Consider the following 22,902-nt stretch of genomic DNA (forward strand, 5'->3'; position numbering starts at 1 on the left):
TGCATGATTTTCTCAGTCAAACAGTTCTGATGTATTTTCAAGTCTGTAATAGTAACTTTGATAACCAGTGACATGGGCTTGAAACTAGAGCCACTCTAGCTCAAGTGCACTGGGTAGGACTCACTGAAGGGCATCATACTCAATACTAAATTTCCTGGTTTTGTGTTGCTTTTGGATTTGTGGATTTGGATTTGTTGCTTTTGGATTTGTGTAGCCTTTAGATTACCTAACAGAAGCAGAAGACATCAAGAAGAGGTGGCAAGAATACACAGAGGAATTGTACCAGAAAGATATGGAGGTCTCATACACCCCAGGTAGTGTGGTTGCTGACCTTGAGCCAGACATCCTGGAGAGTGAAGTCAAATGGGCCTTAGAAAGCCTTGCTAACAACAAGGCCAGTGGTAGTGATGATATTCCAGCTGAACTATTTAAAATTTTAAAAGATGATGCTGTTAAGGTGCTACACTCAATATACCAGCAAGTTTGGACGTGTCCGACTCTTCATGACCCCATGGACCAGAGCACGCCAGGCACGCCTATCCTTCACTGCCTCCCGCAGTTTGGCCAAACTCATGTTAGTAGTAGCTTCGAGAACACTGTCCAACCATCTCATCCTCTGTCGTCCCCTTCTCCTTGTGCCCTCCATCTTTCCCAACATCAGGGTCTTTTCCAGGGAGTCTTCTCTTCTCATGAGGTGGCCAAAGTATTGGAGCCTCAATTTCAGGATCTGTCCTTCTAGTGAGCACTCAGGGCCGATTTCCTTGAGAATGGATAGGTTTGATCTTCTTGCAGTCCATGGGACTCTCAAGAGTCTCCTCCAGCACCATAATTCAAAAGCATAAATTCTTCGGCGATCAGCCTTCTTGATGGTCCAGCTCTCACTTCCGTACATTACTACTGGGAAAACCATAGCTTTAACTATACGGACCTTTGTCGTATATACACTTTTCCTTAGGGTGTCCCTATTTTCATTGGAGAAATGTTGGAGGGTAGGGAGTTGTCCGGCCCCCAAGCCGTCTGAAGGCAATCCTGCATAGGAAAGTTTTTTAAATAAATGTTTTATGTTTTATTATATTTTTATATAAGTTGGAAGCTGCCCAGAATGGCTGGGGCAATGCAGGAAGATATGTGCGGGTATAAATAGTAAAATTATCGTTATGGAATGGGACTCCCTGTTTTCATTGGAGAAATGTTGTAGGGTATGCAGATGCAGCCAGAGCCCTCAGTTCAGGGGGCCCTCAGGACAGTGTTACTTGTATGCCTTGCCCCAGTTAGAGCGGTATGGGCTACATTTGTAGTCCTGGTAGAATGGTAAAATCTGAATTTGCTGTGGATTCCCTGCATTCCGAACCGGCACAAGCTCTTCTTAGTGTCCTGCTAGCTGCTGATAGCAGACTGTAAGCTATTGTAATTAGAAACTGACTTAGAGCAGACATATTAGTGCTGTGAAAGCAATGTATGATCAGAAATGCCTGCCATGTTGACCCCAGTGGGTCTCAAGTCATGACATTCACCGGAGTCCCAGTTAATGACACCTCAGGTTATCAAAACATGGCGGGCAGTCACTGTGGATGGGAGGCAAGGTTTGCTTACATTAAGGAGTTTCAGTGCCAATCACCCAAGTGATGGGGATGTCCCTAATTTAATCTGTGGAAAAGCCCTGCTAGAAAGAGTGACAACTCTAAAACCGTCTGCAGCAGCACTACCAGCGCACTTCAGAGGTCTGTTTTGTTTCTCTCTGTTGCATGGTGAGCACAAGTTCACACTGTTGTACAACAAGTGCAGTTTATTATGTACAAATCAATTACATGAGTATCCAGTAGCATAAGATGTAAACCTCATTCCAGGCTTGTTTTTCAGCTGCCTTATGTTTCCATTCTCTCATACACAGCCCCATGTCACAAGGCCTCGGGGCCTGGGATGAATGTTGCACATGCCTATTGTTACGATTGGCTCCAGCTTGCTTCCTGTAGCACCGCCAATCTGAGGCTATGTTCAGTTTTTTTGCCTGTTGCACAGCTCAATTCTGTGGATGAATTGTAAGAAAGAAGGTTGCAGTTCTACATCAGCTTCCCTGGGAGTAAGCTCCGTTCAGCTCAATGGGACATACTTCTGATGAGATGTGTAGGACTGCACTGTAAGCCTCCCTCGTCAAGTAATTATGTTACTCCAAGTAAGAATGCCTAAGATTGCAACTTTAAACTCTTTTCCTTCCCCCTTTTAATTTACTTGAATACAATCCCTTTTGTGGTGGAGGATATTTTCTAAGCATACAGAAAGCTGTTGTAGCATAATTCGTAAGATATGAACTGCAATATAAGATCAGAAGTCCTTGGTACAAATTAACTTCCTTGAGCCACATATACTCGCTGGGTAACCTTAGCCATTCACTGTTTACTCAGACTCAGCCCTTCCCTCTTATATAATGGATAATTCAAATCTCACCTTCCAGGGCTATTGGTAGCATCACTGCAATTAATTATGTGAAGTGTACTGAATGCTTGACACACTATATAAAAACTACTGCATGAAACTGCCTTCATGTTTAAAAAGCCCTCCAGTGGTATCATGTTGGCACTGATTTGTCAATCCAGCCATACAGCTTTGACGAATGGAGAAAAACAAGGGGTAAATAGGAAACTGACTTGCATGTTTTATGACCTGAAAGGGATCTCTGTGCTCATCTGGGGAGCAACAAAGATAGAAAATAAATAGAGTACAATAAAATAGCTAGCTGTTGGCCATCAGGATACTTAAATTCCCAGGCCCGATCTCTGTTTTGAATGTGGCTGGTTTCCTATTTGCTTGTGTTGATTGCCTCTTTTCCATCTGTCTTTTCTGCACTTCCAAGAGGCCTGCTGAGCCAGAACAAGAAGAGAAGGAAGCATATCATTGGAGAATGTATGGATTGAAGGTGTGCTCAACAAGCAGGTATTTCAGATACAACTCTTTTGGGGAACAGGTGGTATTGCAGATAGGTTGGCTCTGTAAGAAGAAAGAGAAGGGAATCAGCAAAGCTGTTTGCAATGAGGGTTGGAATATAATAAAAATGGACCCTCTTGACTATGTATGGTGTCCCCCATCCCTCAAACAGGGGGTGGTGCAAATCCTCTGTAAAGCTAGCAGAATATCTAAAATAGGAAAACTAAGATTTTATGCTATGCATTTCCCAATCCCATCTCAAGCTCTTTGATTAGAAACAAACGGTTCTATAATTGTGGTTAATTACTCAAGTGTACTTTGATTCCTTTGCATGCTGATTGCACAATTTTGGTGTTAGAGGGATGATTTTTTTTAATATACTTGTACAGACTTCAAGTTTGTTTTAATGAGGAACTGAACTTATCCACAATGAAATCTAGAAGTGGAACACCAAATCGGGGACAGTGCCTGCAATATGGCACATACCGCACCAGTCATGAGCTCAATGTTCTGAGATCACAGGAGAGACTGGCTTGTGGAGACCTGCCTTCCAAGAGCATAAAGCAACAATATTTGTAACAGCTCCAGTCTCCTGCCCCCAGTCTACCAAAACTTAACATCCAATGTTGTTTTGTGCAGGGTTGTTTTCTGTCTTACCATCGTAGCAGTCAGGCATCTTCAACACACCATCGAAACACTGGCTGTCAGCCGTAAAACTGCAGGTCTTGTTCTCACTACGGCAGAAAAATGTGACAATTTCTCCATGATGGACCAGACCACCAGGGATCTCATAGACCCAGAGCTTACGCCCTTGGTAGATCATCCGGCTCCTCTTGGCAGTGATGGGACAGCGGGCTGGAAAGGGTAAGAAACAAAGCCTGTTAAATACGGTTGACAGACCCATTGGTTTTTCACCATCTGGAACAGCAAAGACAATGGGGATGCTGGTATGGAATATAATGGATGGGTTGGTAAAGTAATTGTGAATATGTAAAAAGCAGTGGGGATTAGGAGGAAAGTACCTCTGCAGTAGGGTAGTTGGGACCAGTTTCCATTCTCCAGGCAAACCACTCTGTTAGAGCCATCTAAGAGGAAGTCCTTGTTACACAAGTAATAGATGACAGTTCCCACAGGGTATTCAGACTGGTGCACAGCAACCAGGGTTGCTTCAGCAATATTGGGGGGTCGGGAACAGGTCACAGCTAGGGAGAGAAAATAGAAAAGTATTATAAGTATGTGTGTGAATGTGTATATGTATATGTATAAATGGAGGGAAAGGATGTACAGATAAAGAATTCATGGATGGGTGTTTATTTGGATTTATGAACAGAGAAATAAATATGGAGTGGTGTATAGAAGGATGGTGGGTGCTTTATTGGGTAGGTCAGCATGTGTGTATGTGTGAATGGGTGGATATATCAGCCTATTGGTTGGTAAAGGCAGAAGTTGCTTGGCCTTTGTTTCAGAACTTATAATGTACTTCCAGGTGGAGTTTCTTCTCGTTTACTTGAGGTATATGTGGTAAAATGTGTGGATCTGTGTTACCAAGGAATAGAACGTTTCTACTGAATACTAGTCAAGTGGCCAGAAAGAAGCTCGGCCTCCTCTCTCCTCCAATAATCTTGACTACTTACGGTGGCAGGTTGGGGCTGCATGTGACCATTCCTCATTCTCTTGGCATAAAGAGAGTTGGGTCCCTCTAGGCGATATCTGTGAGGTAGGAAGAAGAAGAGGAAGAAGAAGAGAAGAAGAAATCAGAAGGGAGTATCAGTAGCTTTCCACTTGAGGCCAGATATGAGATAGTATTTATTATATTTATATTTGAGGCAGACGATGTTTTATGCTTTTTAAAAACAGCTGACTTTTTTGAGGTAATTGTTCTACCTCGTTTTATGAAATTGTAACAATATATATATATATATATATATATATATATATATATATATATATATATGTGTGTGTGTGTGTGTGTGTGTGTGTGTGTGTGTGTTCAGACACTCTCAGTGGTGTTTTTGCACTAGAAGGGTATGATATAGATGTTTAAATAAAGTAAATTGGGATGTGTATGCTGATCAGCGTGTTGGAGTAAGTGATGGAGTTGAGGATCGTTTTATTTACATCATTTCTAACACGCTCTTTAGCCCAGAAAGACTCTCTGAGCCACTTAGAACAAATCAGTTCTAAGACAGTCCCTGCGCTCAGGCTCGCAACACCTAAACAACAGACTTACCCATAGTCACACCAGTAGTGCACTTCCCTCCCTGTGTTGTAAGGGCCCCCTTCATGAGCTCCATTTTCAATCTCTGGTGGTGATTTGCAGTGGGATGGTGGGTTAAGAACATCTGATAAAGAAGAGGAAGGGGGAGAAAAAAATGCTTGGTAAGTCTGTATCCTTGGTGCATTAGACCAATAGTTGGATTTTATTTGTCATCTGGTGGAGGTACTGTAGTGGTGGAGGGTTATCGGTGGCTGTTCTAGATTGAATAAGAGGTGTTTATGAGCTTGGTCCCTCCTGGTAATTATTGATGACAACGGTAGGAAATAGTTGATTACCTTCACAGGGTAAAGTGAAGCTCCACTTCGCGTCTCCTTGGCAGCGACTTAATGCCACTTCCTGCCCATCAGCCATTATAAATCCAGGCTTGCATGTTACCTCCATTAAGTCCCCAAACATACTGGATTCCCGGACCAGTTGTGTCTCAGCATTGTCAATTGTCACCGGCCATGCACACCTCAATCCTTGGAAGAATACAGAAAGAAAGATGGTGGCTGATGAGAACCCTGAACTTTGTGGAGAAATTCTCTGCTGTTGCCAGAGTCTGGATTCTCAGGGTCTAGTGAGCCATATTGGAAGAAGAACTCCTGGGTTCTTGTGAGGAAACAGAAGGTCTAATGGGCAGAAAGAGATGAAAACAGGAGTTTTGATCTTTGGGGTGTAGTAGGTTGAAGCAACAGGGAAATGGCAATCAGGAATGTTGAATTTTCTTAAATGGGGCAAAGGAGGGGTTAAGTAATCTGGAGACCAGGACTCCTCTGGAAAAGTAATAAATGGAAGGCTAGATGCTAGAGCAGGGCCAGGAATACTAGAAAACAGTTCTTCCCACCTAATGGGATGGTGAATGTGGGCTAGGTGGTGTTTTTGCAGTTATGGGAAGAGGAATGAAACCTGGTTCATAAGGAAAAATGAGGGGCTATGACCAAGCATATTTTGTTCATTGCAAGTGGAATGTGATTGGAGATGTGCAGGGAGGAGAGAAGGATCTGGGAACTATTACTTATTAAATTTATTGATTTTTTTTTTAACCAAAGTAACTCAAAGCAACGTTCAATATATAGACAAACACATACATATCTTGAAACTGACATAAAACTACAAATCTTAGGTTCTTCTGGAATGGGGGATGAAGACTATATGGGTGAAGTTTGGAGTTTGGGAATCAGAAGTCTCAAGTTCTCTAAACTGGTTTAAAGGATTTTTTTCTGGTAACCGAGCACTTCTGAAATCTCTGTAAAGTGGCTATTGTATCAGGCTAGGGCAGAGTTAGGTAGGAAGGACTGGGGAGCATGTAAATGCCTGGATTTTCTGTGAATATTCCTGTGTGTGGACTAGGTGGTCAAGTTTCTACCTGTAGAAATGCAGCTCATTCCACATTCCCCGTCACATTCACACTTCCTGCTTTTGGAGCACCTGCGGCGCTCACAGTTCTTCTGGCACGTCTGCCCTGTCAGCATTGTAAAATTCTTTTTCCGCAGTGGACATTTGGGGTCGGTCAGATTCCTGACTGCAAATAGAAGAAAACAAAAGTGGTTACACTGATACGAGGGAATGAGATCCGGGAATGGAGGCGAGTGATGTACAATCATATTTAAGAGCTGAAGTCTGTGTGTCTGTAATGGGGGAGTTGAAAGTAAAGAAATACCCTCCTTCCCTTCCCTTACAACAGGGGTCAGCAAACTTTTCCAGCAGCGGGCCAGTCCACTGTCCCTCAGACCTTGTGGGGAGCCAGACTAATATTTTGAAGAAAAAAATATATGAACGAATTCCTATAACCCCACAAATAACCCAGAGATGCATTTTAAATAAAAGGACACGTTCTACTCATGTAAAAACACGCTGATTCCCGGACCGTCCGCGGGCCAGATTTAGAAGGCGATTGGGCCCCGAGCCTTAGTTTGGGGACCCCTGCCTTACAAGAAGCTCCAAGATGCTTTGTTGCCTCAAACAAAAAATTCAAATAGTGTCTCCTCCTCTTGAGGCAATAAAAAATATCACAGTAAACTAAATAATTGGCAATTGGCTGTCTTTTAAAGTTGTTTCAAAATCTCCCATCTGAGTGGGCTGCCTCATGGTAGGCCGGGTCCTGCTTTTCCCTGTGGTGAATGAGATAATTTCAGCATCGTGGCTCATTTCCTCCTAGCGAGCTTCTCAAATGTCCCTCAGCTGAACCTAATTTTTAAGCTGTGCCTCATTACTCTCGCATGTCTCGTGACTCCTGCCGTGTGCTTGTTGCTTAGGTTTGTGTACAAGCAGGATGTCTGACTGAACCTAAATCTGAACCCAAAAAAACACACGGAACCTTCATTCCCCCCCAACCAAATTGTAACAGAATAAGAATTATTATCCGTTGAATCTGTTGACAGCAATCAACAACTATTGGGGTTACCTGTTAGAATATGAACCTAGCTTTTTTTTTTAAAGCCAAATCTTTTGTTTTTATTATTTTTAAAAATACAAAACCATTTGTAAACTGCTTATTATTAAACAATATTTAAGTGATGTACAACAGAACATAAAAAACCAATCCCCTCCCAAACCCTAAAAACAGCATGTTGTGCTAACCCCACTGGCTCCAACCAGAATGAATCACGATGAGCACATAAAAACAAAATAATATCTGGAGATTTTTGAAAAGATATTTGGGGGCTGCTCAGTGAAGAGAAAGGCTGACAGCAGGGAATATCCACTGAGGTGGGAGAGAAGCTACAGTGAGAGACACAGGCTCCCAGATGCCTTTGGGGAGCCTGCACGCGGCAGGACCTGAGAGCAAGGGCCCTCTCCCCTCCTGTGGTTGCCAAAAACTGGTTTCAGAAGCACACTGCCTCTGACTTGGGAGGCAGAGTGTGGTGTGGACATTGTGGCTTGTAGCCATTGAAAGCCTCTACCTCAGCGGACTTGTCTAATCCTCAAGCCATCCAAGTTGGCGGCTATCACTACCTCGTGTGGCGGCAAATTCTGTAGTTTTGCTATGTATCAGTTACCCTGGTGCTCCTACAGATGACAGAATCACTGGTGGCCTGAACAAAAGTCCCAGAGTTGTGTTCCCTGTCTGCTAGGCTACTGTATTTTTTTTTTTAAAAAAAATAGCCATGAGCCTTGACTGTGTTCTTGCAGTCTCAAATGTGGGGCTGAAATTCTACATATGCAAATGTTGAAAGGCTACTTTTGTCACCGGTCTTGATTACGGGAAGGGTTACAAATGGACCAGAAAGAAGCTGCTTTGGCCTGCTGTTCCCATAGTTTTAACAGCCTTTTTGCATGTGCCAGCGAAATCAGCCAGTGGAACTTTCCAGGATATGGAGATAATAACATTATCACCTGCTAATTCCTGCAAAACTAATTGTGAGCATGACAGCAGTTGGTAAGGAGCTAATGGTTCGCCAGAAGCGGCTTTGTCATGCTGGCCACATGACCCGGAAGCTGTCTGCGGACAAACGCCGGCTCCCTCGGCCTATAGAGCGAGATGAGCGCCGCAACCCCAGAGTCGGACACGACTGGACCTAATGGTCAGGGGTCCCTTTACCTTTACCTTTATCTTAAGCAAAACAAACATTTCCTTCCTTTTCAAACTTGAATGAGGAAAGTTGTGATGCTGCCAATGGCCACCAGGTGGAGAAACATATACTTGGTTTGAAAAGCTGCCTTATACAAGAAATGCTGTTTACCTGTATGTGATACATGTTGTTTTTTTAAAAAATATTTATTTTAATGTTTAGACTGCAACACTCAAAGGCGCCATGTGAGTAGCAATACGTCCAAAGGTAACATGCTTAATTATAGCTGACCCAGAAAGGAAAAAACCTGCATAATCCATAGCTGGATTTTGGGGAAAAACACACACCCAAAAGATCCACTTTTATTAGGACCAAAAAACAAAAAACAAACAAACAATGGCAAGCTTTTACATACTCCAAAATTTACACAAAACAGGAGGCAAAGGGACAAGGGAAAAGTACAAGGAAAAGTACAAGAATTAGATTGGATGTTGTAGCTCTAACATCAGCTTGTAAACTTGGTTCCAAAATTACATTGCACCAATGCACAAATTTTAATGGTCCTGTAAGCTAACAAAATTAAAACAAAATGCACAGTATATTGAATAATCAATCAAATATATAAAATGATACTATTATTAAACAGCTTGCATTAATAACATGACTTATGCAGTCCGTCATGAGGATGGTTTATTTGTGCAGGTAAGAACCTAGAAATGTAGCAGTCAGTGTGCTTACCCTGATGATCTGCAAAGCGAGCCTCAGTTGCCTTGCTTGCTTGTATAAGCCCACAGCTAAATTGCAGTAGTGCTACATCCATTCTGCAGTCACATTACTTTACATAGGTCTGTAAATTCAAGACCTAACTTGGGGGAGGGACAGGAAACCTATTTTCTGGGATTGGTTATATATATATATATATATATATATATATATATATATATATATATATATATATATATAAAATGTTTTAATTGCAGGGAAAATGTGATATCCTTGAAATAGAAGCGTGAGCTTAAGAAAGATGTCTGGATCTTTCTCAAACCCATTAATCCTCGGCAACACATTAGTAACAACTGTGTGCATTTTTTTTTGACGATTTGCACCATGAGTGGATGGATAGATACAGTGATTTAATAATAGAAAGAGATAAAATTAGGCATAAACCTTGATACTTCCCATTTTAGAAATTGTACACTGGATGGATGGAGAGACAGACAGACAGACAGACACACACACACAGAGAGAGAGAGAGAGAGAGGAGAGAGAGAGAGAGAGAGAGAGAGAGAGAGAGAGAGAATATGTGTGGCAATAGGGAGAAGAAAAGTGAATGAAGTTAGGAAAACAGCAGAAAGAAAGAAACCCTACCTGGCAATCTTACACAGTAGGCAGAGAATTAGGTTTCTGGTTGGCCACTGTGAGAACAGGATGCTGGACTAAATGGGCCACTGGCCTGATCCAGCAGGCTCTTTTTAAGTTCTTATGAGTAAGGGGCTCAGACTTCAGTGAGCTAACTAGATTCCTATCGTAGCTCAACCCAATTCCAATCTCTCTCTTTGTAGGCTTGGCTTTTGCTTCAATTTTCTTTCTATAAAATGTGTTGAAAGTGACTGCGAGGGAAGGGATTCTGGTTATACATCCTCAGTTTTAAGACTGGAGAGTCTAGAAATCTAAATATATGTAAGTGTCTTTATGAGGGTAGATAGAGCATGTTAGGTAAATGGAAAACTATCTGGACATAGGACAGGTCTGAGAAGGTTAAGAATCCTGGCATCTTAAAGTATGTGTCAAAAACCAACAGATAGTTCAGGATATATAAATTCTACAACTCTGTGTCTCTACAGTTCTTTCTCACAAAGTGGTGCTTTATACTTCGGGCTGCTTGTATCCTGTGATCCTCTCCAAACACAGAACAAGATCAGAAAATCTGGCACCCCTGAGCCTTTAGAGAAAATGCTTTAGGAAAAGTACAAAGGGGTGAGAGAAAATGAACAGATAATAAAGTCACCCTCTAGATGAACATGGGAAAGCTGTCTTATACCAAGTCAGACCATGGTTCATCTAGTTCAACACTGTCTGCACTGACTGGCAGCAAGTCTCCAGGATTTCAGGCTGCTTTCTCTCCCAGCCTTACTCAGAGATTGAACTTGGGATCGTCTGCCTGCAAAGCAGTTGCTCTACCACTGAGCTTAATGGCCCTTCCAACTTACTCGTCTTTGGGGGCAGGGGAGAATATATTATTTTCTCCTGTTTCCTCTTTGAGGCACACAGCTGGTACAGCTGGGGGTTTTCTGCTCCATGTGGCTGAGCACTACAGTCGGAGACCCAGAATACTCCAGGACCCCCTGCAACGTTGCAGCTGATGCCAGGATATGTCATTTCACTGATGGGCCTAACAAAAATGGTTGCTCTAACTATGTTTGGCTTGCTTGTGCCCAGCAGCATGGATTTATATAAGATGGTAGCTCGAGTTGCAAATGGGCGGAACGCAAATACAATCTTCCCACAATATGTAGAGATGGAGCACAGCTCTAGGGCCGGTCCAAGATATTTTTCTTCCTGAGGTAGAATAGCAAATGCTGCCTTCCCTTGTCCCTCCCTCAGCAAGTCAAGAGCTTTGAGTTTTGTCAGTGGCTGGAAGGTGGAGCGGAACTGGCCCAAGACATTTTGCTGCCTGAGAAGGAGCGGCAGATGGCACATAACACACCTGCCCTGCCAAAGTGAAGGCACATAGTAGTACCCAAGGCCTGCTTTGGCACACGAGGCAGAAAATCTCTCACACACGCCTCTCCCAGGAAATGAAAAAAAAAAAACCTGCCCCACAAGAAATAATCTAAATCGCTGTTATTATTTTAAATCATCATTATTTATTAATTTATACTGTATAATCCTTAATGAAAAATAAAAGTCTCCTAAGCAGTTGCCCAAATATAAAAACGAATTACACAATTCTGTTGCCCTTTCATGATACCCCAAATCATGACTGCCTCACACTTCCTAATGGTAGAGCCGTCCCAGCATTGCTAACTGCTTAACATGCTGGACGTCCCAGGTTAAACCCCTGTCATCTCCAGTTTAAAGGATCAGCTAGGAGCTGATGGGAAAGACCTCTTTCTGCCTGGGACAGACTGGAGAGCTCCTGCCTGTCAGACAACAGAGGATTAGATGGATAAATAGCCTGGTATATGGCACCTACTAATGTTCCTAACTGAAGAAAGAATATGAGGAAGGGGAGGTGAAAAGTCAGGTAGAGGGACTGAAAGCAGAAAAGGGGTGAAGCGATTGTGGGGACTCACCTCCCACTTGTGCAGAGCCTTGTGAGAACCAGAGAACCGCCAGCAGTGCCAGGAAAAGGAGCGAGGACATGATGCGAGGAGGACGCAACCCGCGTCTCTTGGTTACACCTGCGTTTTGGGGAGACAGGTTCTCTTCTGGGTTCTCTGGGGGAGAGGCAGTAGTTAGTTGGTCCAAAGAAGGTTTTTGGGAGTGGGTATTAGCGCCTCCTAGATAATACAGTTTGAGACAAGGGTGCAGAGACACAAGATTCCTGGGTGCTCTGGGAAAGGAACCAAAATTAATGGGTGCCAGGGTGGTGGGGTGGCAGCCGAAGCTCCTGGATTTTGCCTTGCAGGTTGATGGGACAGCCTTATAAGTAACTGGGATTTGAGCACCCCTCCAAAATATATGTCCATTTCTCCCACTGTGTGTCCAAAGTTATTTATTAACAAGGCCTGGATGGGACCCTGCCAAAGGGCAACCTGCCTTCCACATTTGTCACAGGGAACTCTGAACTCCAAAGCAAGAAAACAGACAGATGGGGGGGGGTGAGGGTCAGCATACAGAGAGAGGAACCCAGGAGTCCTAAACCTCCACAAATCCCACACCTGCCTAAGCCCTACTCTTCTCCAAAAGGGATCACCTAAGAGGAGAACCCTAACTCTCCCCACTCTGGATTTCTCTGCTCCCCTAGAGAATCCAGAAATGCTGGCTCCCTGTTGTGAGTCTTCTTTAATAGCACCGCTTTATTTTTCCACAATCCCATTCAGGAGGGGATCCTTTTAGTATCTCAGCTTCTTTCCTCAGCTGCTTTCCCAAATCTCTTTAGATTTTCCCTACTCTTCCTCATAAATTCTGGTTTCTTCAGGGAGGGAGAAAAAAAATCTGGTGTGTTTGTGTGTGTGTGGTGTGTGGGCGAGAGAGGGGTGGATACCAAGGCACCTGGTGGGTTTTCTTAGCGGGCAGCACAATGTAGAAAAAGGGTTAGAGGGGAGAGATCCCTGGCTGCTTCTGCGGGGGGGGGGGGGAGAGAAAAGTCTTCCCAGCGATTCCTCTTTAAACTCTGACTCCTCCCCCTCCTCCCCCCTTGCTCTGCCTCAGCCTCCCCCGTCCAAATCTCCCATTCCTGGGCGAGAAACAGACACAGCCCAAATCCACAACCTGTTTGTTTCTCTCTCCATCTCTCTCATCCTGTGGAGCTGTTGCTGGGAGCTTTCACCTCTGCCTCTTCTCTTTTTTTCCATCAGCAGTTTTGCCATTCTCCCTATCTTCTTCTCTTTCTGTTCTCTCTTTCTCTTTTTTACTCCATCCACCTCTTCGTTGCCCATCCCTCCTTCATCTCCCATCCCTCCCCATTCCTTTTCTCCCCATCCATCCTTCTACATCCCTCCAGTCCTTTTCCGTCCTCCATCAGTTCTCCACTTTCCACCTCTTCTCTCATTCATTGCACGATCCACCGGCCCCTCTTCCTCATCCATCCATCTGCTCCCTCCAGCTCCCATATCTTTCTTGCCTGCTTTTAATCACCTCTATCCTCTGGTTCTTTCCTATCTCTCCGCCCCTCCCTCTTGAAGACCCTTGCGGGGTTTTTTTTTTGTGGGTTAAGGTGCTGGGGCTTCCCCCAGGTGGCACCATGGCGCTGCTGAGCTCCCCAACGGAGACTGAATGCTTGACTAAGCCGCTTTTCTGCCGCAAGGGGGCGCTACGCCAGAAGGTCATCCACGAGGTGAAGAGCCACAAGTTCACCGCTCGCTTCTTCAAGCAACCCACCTTCTGCAGCCATTGCACAGACTTTATCTGGTGAGAGCACCTGACCCTGTGATGTGACCCTATTTGCATTGACCCCCTGTAAACCTGTGACCCCCTGTAACGGTGTTTCCGTGCGCTGCTTTGGTTCACCAGAAGCGGCTTTGTCGTGCTGGCCACATGACCCGGAAGCTGTACGCTGGCTCCCTTGGCCAGTAAAGCGAGATGAGCGCCACAACCCCAGAGTCGTCCGCGACTGGACCTAATGGTCAGGGGTCCCTTTACCTTTACCTTTAACCCTTTGTCTTTGATCTTGCCAGTCCTTTTACTGCTGCTTGTGCAACCCTGCGCCCCACATTCCATAACCCTGTGGTCCTATCACTCTTCTCCATAAAGGGCTACCTTATTCAGGGCTGCCTGTGTTCTGTAGTTCTGTCTAGATGCAGAAACAGTAGCAGGCACAGAATTCAGCACCCTGATAACCTGATTGTTCTGTTTTTATCTTTTTAGATACCTCTCTAGTCCTTATTGTGGTTGTGCAGATTAGTCTTGGGCCATGCTTGGTGAAATCTCTAAAACTCAGAGGTTACTAAATAGGAATTATAGTGGTTAGGGAGTAAGGCTTCAGTGTCCTGTGTAAGTCCTTGCTCATCTCTGTAACAAAAAAGTGATGCTAATTTATGTAAAATTTGGATAGGTTATATTAATTCCTTGCTGGAAAATTTGGGCAATCTTGGTCCTGAAGTTGAGTTGGCCAGTGGTCCTGTCCTCCCCTACCATTACTGGCTTTTATTTCAAGTTTTTCTAACTAAGGTATCTACTTTTACTCTGCCACCCAAGATGATGCCAAGGTTCAAACGGGGGAATTCATACATGCAAAGTGATTTTCTCCCTCCCTCTTGTCTTCCTTCTGGCAGATGTTCCTTGTCCTATAATCCCATTACTCCTCTATGTGTCTCTGAAGCCCCATACCTGTAGATCTACATGGTCTGATCACCTTTTATCACCCTAGTTTTGTTTCTTGAGTCTTATATTCCTCAATCTATAAATCCATACTTCCATCCATGCATCCTCTTATTTATATTTATTGTATTTGCATGTAATACCAAGCCTTTGGCACAATTGATCTAGTTAGTTCTTTCCAATATATCTCTACATCTTGCCATATCCTCTGTCCCTCCATCTCTCCCATAACCCATGGCCCTATATAGAATTCACTTTGACCCTGCAGAGCCTTTAGTTTCAGCCAAGAACCCCCATGACTATCTGTGTGTATTTTGTGCTTCTCTCTTTCGCCCACATTTCTGCTTCCGGGAAATCTAATTCTGCAATCAGAATGTGTTGGGCGAATTGAGTGTATCAAAATATATTATGCAAATTAAGTGTATTTGCGTAATGTGTCTAGTTTTGCATAATTCATCTTACTTTATGTGATTCAGCTGTGAAAATAAGTAGGATTTATTTGTGACAAAGATGATGGAGGTGAATAGAAGTGAGGGAAGGGCAAGGAGATGTTTCAACGCATAATAGCCAGGACTAGAAACTTGAATATTTTTTTTTTAAAGGATGTGATCCTTAGGATGCCAAAACCCACACTAGAAATAACTGTTTATATAGTCATCATCTCCAGGATCCATAATCCTGACCCATATTTTGGAAGTTTGGAAATGGGTTCTGAGTTTATACAACAATGCATTTCCCATGCATTGCCTAGGAACACTCAGGTATTCTGAAGAGATATTGCTGGTCAGAGATCTCCCTGGCCGTGCCTTTGGTTTCAATGTGTTTTGTTACTGGTTGTCCTCATTTTGGGATTGTTTTCCTACAGCCTGTAGTTCTGACAGGTGCACAATTGTGGTAGGGTTGCTGTGTTTGTAAATTCTCAAATGGTGGACTATCCCTCCATTAAACCCATTTAGTGGGGAAGAACATTTAAGTTTTATATAGTAGGACATCAGGGGACTTGCTGAAATCACAGTACTCTCATGGGCTTCTTGTCATCTTTAAAAGATACAAATGTTATTAAGTATGGGGTATAGGTCCCAGCTGCCTAATACAGTCCTTTATATTCCAAATGGCAATTTCAGCTTTCAGAGTGGGTGTAGCAAGACAAAATAACAATGTGATGCCCTATATTTCTAAATAGCAATGTGCCACAATTATGTATGATTCCCCCTCTGCAACCTTTCTTATTTGGGGTTCCTCTTTGCTGCCTCCAGAAGCGCCTTTTCTCAAACACATATATATATATTTCTCTCAGACATATGCCTGAAGGCTGCAGAAGTGATGGAAATTTGTTCTGACACATGGTTCTGTGGTCTCTCTCTCTCTCTCTCTCTCTCTCTCTCTCTCTCTCTCTCTCTCTCACACACACACACACACACACACACACACACACAAAAGGCGCGCACACCAAACAGCACATAATACATTTTCTGCTGATTATGGGCAGAGAACATGAAGGATCCGTAAAAATATAACCAACAGGTGGGAGGCAAAGCAACGGTTGTAAGGCTCAGGTAACAACTGTTTTTCAAGTATGCAGAAAGGTTGGATTGCTATGAATAGATAAGGAGAGCAAGCCATATTCCTCTACAGCTGAATGGAGAACAACAGGGGGATGGAAAGAGAGTGTTTTGTGTTAAATATATCATGGTGATGAGATCTTTCTCATGGTTAAGTAGCCCCCTTTATCACTCTGCGCTCAGATCCCAATACAGATCCCCTCCCCAAGACTATTGCTCCTTCAGCAGCTTCACCACCCTCAAGCTGAAGCCGCAGGATCCATTTAAAGGACTTTTATAGCGCTTTTAACAGTCATGGCTTCCCGCCCCACCCAAAAGAGAGTGTGTGCTGGGAACTGCAGCTCTGTCAGGCCTGCATCCTTAAAAAAAACACCCTACAGCTTCTAGGCTTCTCTGGGACTGTTAAAGCTACAAGAGTGCTTTAAATGGATGCTGTGGGTCATCCAAACATCTCCTGTTCCCACAAATGACTCCAGCCTTTCTCCCATGCTGCAGTCAGTAGGGGACATGGCTCGATGGCAGAGGACATGCTCTTCAAGGAATGGATCTCAGGCTCAGTCCCTGGCATCCCCAGGTAGGGCTGCCAAAGACCACCTGGAACCCTGCCAGTCAGACTATAGACCAGTTTCCCAAACTTGGGTCTGCAGCTGTTTTTGAACTACAGTTCACATCATCCCTGATCACTGCTCTTGTTAGCTAGGGACGATGGGAGTTGTAGTCCAAAAACAGCTGCAGACCCAAGTTTGGGAAACCCTGCTATAGGCAATACTGTATTTAGGCCTTGCAGAATCCCTGTCTGATGCTGCTTCTCTCACTTCCTTCAAATTCCATCTCAACCCTTCCCCTCAACCTTTTCTGTAACCCCTTAGTCCAGGGATGCGGAAGCTGTGGCCCTCCAGATGTTGTTGAACTACAACTACCACAGAATAGTACCAAAAGGCACACAGCTATAGCAACAATATAATAATAATAATAATAATAATAATAATAATAATAATAATAGGAAGAAGAAGAAGTTTATATTGAGGTAGACAAAATACCAACACAACTGCAACATATACATTTCAGCACAGCTTAAAGGTAAAGGGACCCCTGACCATTAGGTCCAGTTGCGGACGACTCTGGGGTTGCGGCGCTCATCTCGCTTTACTGGCCGAGGGAGCCGGCGTACAGCTTCTGGGTCATGTGGCCATGACTAAGCCGCTTCTGGCGAACCAGAGCAGCGCACGGAAATGCCATTTACCTTCCCGCCGGAGCGGTACCTATTTATCTACTTGCACTTTGACGTGCTTTCGAACTGCTAAGTTGGCAGGAGCAGGAACCGAGCAACGGGAGCTCACCCCGTCGCAGGGATTTGAACCGTCGACCTTCTGATCGGCAAGCCCTAGGCTCTGTGGTTTAACCCACAGCGCCACCCACGTCATATACATTTCAGCACAGCTTACAAAGAACCATATGGCTCAACAACAATTATTATTGCATTGAAGAAGGCTCTGTAATGCAGCTGCCTACAACTTTGCACCCTAGCAGTGGTGTTATCCTCTTGGAATCAAACAACTTATTTGGAGATATAAGCATTCTGGTTGTGAAAACTGCAGCCGGGGCCTCTAAATGCTTTTTGTGGTGTTGTCATCTGAGGAAGGCCTTCGAAGCAGGACCTTATCAAGAAGCCCGTCTGTTGTCAACTGCTTAGAGCATTCTTCGACGCAATAATAATTATTGTTGCACCATATGCTTCTTTGCAAGCCTTGCTGAAATGTACATATTGCAATGGTATTTTGCCCACCTCATTGTAAGCTTCTTATTGCAGTTACAGTTGTGTGCCTTTCCGTACTTCTCTGTGGTGGTTTCATCTTGGACTGTGCCCTTGTATGTGATGTTAAACTACAACTGCCATCAGTCCTAATCATTGTCCATGCTGGCCAGGGCTAATAGGAGCTGGAGTCCGACATCAGGAGGGCAACAGCTTCCACACCCCTGCCTTAGTCCCTGACCCCTACTGAAAATAAAGCACATGAAATTCTTAGCCTCCATCTCTCCCCCTCTCTTTTGACTTCCCCAGGTCATTTTTTAAGAGCCATGGATTTTATTGATTTTTAAAAACAACAAGCAAAAGAAGAAGCACAACAGGTGCCTCATGTAAAATTTTAGATGGTAAGCTCCTTGCAGTAGGAACCTGTCTTCTTGTTCTTTGTAAGCTGCTGCAAAACTTTGATAGCTCTGTATGAACAGAAATAAACAAACTCAGTTAAAAGAGCAAAGATGTTGGTCCATAATAAAAACAAAAAACTCCCTCAAATATCCACCATAGGGTATTAACTTTGTTAGGCCCAACCAAACGGTCACAGAGTTGTTGCAAGCCTTTGAGTTCTCTTGAACTGTTTATTGGGCAAGATGTTGCAGAAAATCAATGGGCATGGAGGGAACAGGGCAGAAGGACAAAAAAAAGAAAAAAAAGAAATCAGGGTCCCCACCAAACTGTCATTGTTTTGCAGGAGGGATTCAGCGGCATACCGGCAAAATTAGGATTGCACAACTAAAAGTGGATCAAAGAGCTCTTCTGCAACAAACCCACTTCAAAACAATTCAGACTTTTTGTAGTAAGGAAAGTGATGGGAAGATGAAACGGGGTGGAATGATAATTGCGTAATGGGAAGTTGTATCACCTCTGTGCAAACAAATGAATGCTCAACAAACAGCGCTTGCTTAAAGAAACAGCCCAAACCACAGAAAATGGCATAGAAGTCAGGCGTTAACACAGCAGGACACTTTCCCCCTTGGCATCTAGGCAATCCTGTGCCTGTATAGTAAGTCAGACCCCTTCCCCCCTATTCCTCTCCCCACAGGAATGGCTCATTAGAACTAGATTCTGCCACTACAAACAACATACTCAACATACTGTGTATTTACACAGCATATGGGTTCACAAAATTTACTACCCCAAGATGACCTAGAAAAAGGGTTTGGACTGATTCATGAAGGAGATTATCAGCCATGCTTGGCCATGAGAACTAAATAGAACCTCCACGTGCAGAGAAAGTTATTTGATTTGTAAAAATATTTATAGACTGCCCCTCATAAAATACCATGGCGATGTACAACAAAATTCACATGTGCAAAAAGCATAAAATACCTTAAAAACAATACAGCTAACCTCAGAATATGAAGTGTGGAGACAAGCATAACCTCTGTGCCCTGTTTCTGAGCTTCTCAGGGGCAGAGTTGTGGCAGCTTTTGGAAAGAGAAAACACTGGAGTAGATCAGGGGTGGGAAACGTATGGCCCTCCAAATGTTGTTGGACTCCAGTTCCCAGTGGCTGTAGCCAGCATAACCTAAGCCCTGACCACACTTTCACCACTGCCCGACCCTATGCTGGCCCATGCTGGCTACTCTTTAGATAACACAGCAGCTTCTGCTTGTAACGGGATGTAGAGTGTTGACTTGGTGGGTGGTCCTGTGCTTTCACTTTTGGGTGGAAGAGATGGGAGGCACCCGAGTTAACATGGCTGCATCATGGCCGAATGGCCAGAAGTGACTGTGCTGCCACCAGACTCTGATCTCACTGAGGGCTGGTCTACACTTCCGCTACTCCCGTGGCTAGGAAGCACGAGTCCGAGTGGGCTTCCCTTTGCCTCACTCCTTTCTCAAGGAAGACCTGCTCTGAATCGGAACAAACGTCGGTCCTCAGAAAAATCCAATTGCCTTTTGCTCCGACTGAGTGCTAAAGAGCGGTTTCCCCCAGGAAGAAGAAGCAGGACAAGCTAAGTCCTTGACCAGTTAGACTGCTGAAGTACTTGCAGCCTGATCTTACGTGTTTTTATAGGGCTGTGAGCCCTGTTGAATCCACCTTATTCTTCAAAGGGGTGAACTACATGTTACACTCGGCTATGAGGAACTTTTATCAGATTTTCACCTTTAAACCAAAGGCTGCCTCTGAAGCTTTGTGTGCATGTTATCTGCATGGATATGAGAAAGTAGTAAAGGGAGAGAGGTGCCTCTTACCCCTTTCCCTTCCAGCTGCTTTTCCATTCAACCCCCTAGGCTGCTTCCCTGCCCTTCCAGGAAAGGATACAGGTTGCTGCATGTCCCCTCCACAGGGGAAAAAACAAACAAACCATACTGGGGTCAGTTCGGAGCAGGTCAGAGAGGCAGAGGAGTGTAACATTTTCTTTCCGTGCAATGTTGCTGAATTAAAACAATCTCTTCCCAAGTGGCAGTTTGTCCCATGGAGGAAAACTTGCAGGTACCTATATGTTTTACCCAGCAGGCCAAAAAATAAAATAAAATTAGGACTTGGAAAAACCCACTGATAATCCCTGTTCTTGAATCTCCTGTCATGCCATGCCAGGCATGGCCCTTATTCCGCACAATATTTCTCCCTTGTTAACCATTTCCTTTGCTCTGTTCTGTTATCCTCCACACTATCTAGATTAGTAAGCTCCACAGGGCAGGGAGTTCTGTTACAATTGTGTGACTCTGTAAAGTGCCACATACAGTAATGGCACTGTATGGCTAAGAGGATCCTTCCCAAAGACCGATAAGGATGTGATGAGGAGAAAAGGCTGTTGGAAGAGGTATGAAATTCTGTTTGAAGTTAGCCGAAAAGGCAGCTGTGTGTCAGCTTGTGGAAAAACCTGGAGCTTCTACACCAGCACCCCCGCAGCCTCGGGAGTTAGTGTCAGGCGGAGACAAAATATGCTAAACCCCTCATCTCTGTTAATGACTCACATAGGAGAGGGCACAGAAGTCTTTATAATAACTACTAACTCTGGAGACATACAAACATTTCCATCCCCATTTGGGGGGTGTGACAGCTGGGGACTTGCCACATAAGACACCCAGATCTTACCCTCATATTTATTTCATTATTTATTTATTTATAAAATCTTGTGAGTCAGCGTTTGTAGCCCAGATTGGGTGCTCAAAGTGACATAACACAAACACACAGAGCATCTATTTAAAACACATTAAACACAGTAAAAGCAGAAAAATAAAAAATAATGAAAACCGTCAACCCAGAGGGACAAATCCAGTTCCCAGCTCATAAGGCAAGAAGCAAAGTTGTGGTCTGTTGAAAGTAAGACTGGGTTGTATCTGTTGAGACTTACTTTGAGTAAATGTGCATTTGCTTGGGCTGTAAAACAGAATGCTGGCAAAGGCTGAAGAAACCAGACAGTTCCCACCAGTATGTCAAATGCTCATTCTGGAAAGGGGCCAACCAGCCCAATCTCTCTTGCGAAGAAGGTCTTAAATGGATGTTAAACCTCCTAAACCTCAGTTAAAGACAGAGACACAAGACAGGTCCCCCCCACCTTGGTTAAGTAGCTCCCCAAGAACAACTAACTACCACCTCCTGGTTCCATAAGCACAATTGCAAAGGATATGTTCTCCACACCGGTCATTTCTCTAATAAGCATGCTTGCGTGGTCCATAAGAAAAACCACAGCCATGAACATGCCATGTGAGTTCTGAGATTGTGCTAAAGCATGGGGCCATGTGTGCATTTTGACATGGTGTGTAGAAGTTAGCATCTTAGCTTTCAAGTAAAATGAATCAAGTTTCTAGTCTTTAAGGCTGTAAAGATAGGTCTTGAAAGAGTGTTAATGTTAATGCTTTGCAAGTCGAAGGCCCCAAGCGCAATCCCTAGCATCTCCAGGTAGGGCTGGGGAAGATTTCTAAATGAAATTCTAGGAATTTAAATTGGGAAAAACATCATGGGTTTCCTGTATAACCTATGGTTTGGTCCTTAAAACAAGGTCTGCAGTTCAATTTCAGGTTACCACTGAGAGCACAATGGCAAAAACAGAAGACCATTTTCCAGAGCCAGGAGAGATTGAGTCCTGCATCAAAAATGCAACTCCTTCTAGATTCTAGTGCTACTGAACTGCAGCATACAGAGCAAAGGGGAGTAGGGGAGTATTGCTAGATGTTGCCAGAGCTGTGAATGTTTCTTTTTTTTTAATAATAAATTTTTATTATTTTCAAAAAAAAAAAAAAAAAAAAAAAAAAAAAAATAACAAATTACAACAAATAATCATATCTAATAAACAATGCAATACTATAGCTCCGCCGAGCTCTGACTCCCCTCCTCCACGTCAACAGGTTTTCTAGTCCAGTTTTGTCGCGCAGTTCATATTACAACCTTATTAGTCTTTGTCAAAGGTTTATTCCAGTCCTACAAGTGTTTTTAAACTTCCTCTGTTCAATCTTAGATACTCCACAAATTTACTCCAGTCTCTTTGAAACCTCGAGTCATCCTGGTTTCTGACCCTGCCGGTCAGTTTTGCCAATTCAGCATATTCCACCATCTTCGCCTGCCACTCATCAATTGTAGGCAACTCCTGTAATTTCCACTTTTGGGCTAATAGTATTCTTGCAGCAGTTGTCGCATACATGAACAATCTTTTGTCCTTCTTAGCTATTTCATCTCCCATCAATCCCAACAGAAAGGCTTCAGGTTTTTTTGGGAAAGTATATTTAAACATCTTCTTAAGCTCATTATAGACTGCTTCCCAAAAACCTTTGACCTTATTGCAAGTCCACCACATGTGATAAAAACTACCTTCTTCTTGTCTACACTTCCAACATAACTTATCATGCATTCTATACATTTTTGACAATTTTACTGGAGTCAAATACCATCTATACATCATCTTATAAA

At 43.6% G+C, this 22,902-nt stretch overlaps 2 protein-coding genes across 3 annotated transcripts in view; one reads left to right on the top strand and one right to left on the bottom strand.

Moving 5' to 3' along the window:
* Positions 1-2,641: 2,641 nt before the first annotated feature.
* Positions 2,642-12,345, bottom strand: LOC117058032 (protein lev-9-like). Its single transcript, XM_033168907.1, is given in 9 exon segments — positions 2,642-2,985; positions 3,580-3,777; positions 3,945-4,124; positions 4,557-4,607; positions 4,610-4,632; positions 5,153-5,264; positions 5,476-5,661; positions 6,549-6,704; positions 11,991-12,345. Coding segments are annotated over 9 exon segments (1,041 nt in total). The 5' UTR covers positions 12,061-12,345; the 3' UTR covers positions 2,642-2,920.
* Positions 12,346-13,551: 1,206 nt separating this feature from the next.
* PRKCG (protein kinase C gamma) overlaps positions 13,552-22,902 on the top strand; it is a 50,589-nt gene continuing 41,238 nt past the window's right edge. For both annotated transcript variants that reach the window (XM_033168905.1, XM_033168906.1), the window contains exon 1: positions 13,552-13,770. In XM_033168905.1, the coding sequence (XP_033024796.1) occupies positions 13,604-13,770 (167 nt within the window). In that variant the 5' untranslated portion in view covers positions 13,552-13,603. The remainder of the gene's footprint in view (positions 13,771-22,902) is intronic.

The sequence above is a fragment of the Lacerta agilis genome, chromosome 14 (genome assembly GCF_009819535.1).
Source record: "Lacerta agilis isolate rLacAgi1 chromosome 14, rLacAgi1.pri, whole genome shotgun sequence".
Taxonomy (NCBI): domain Eukaryota; kingdom Metazoa; phylum Chordata; class Lepidosauria; order Squamata; family Lacertidae; genus Lacerta; species Lacerta agilis.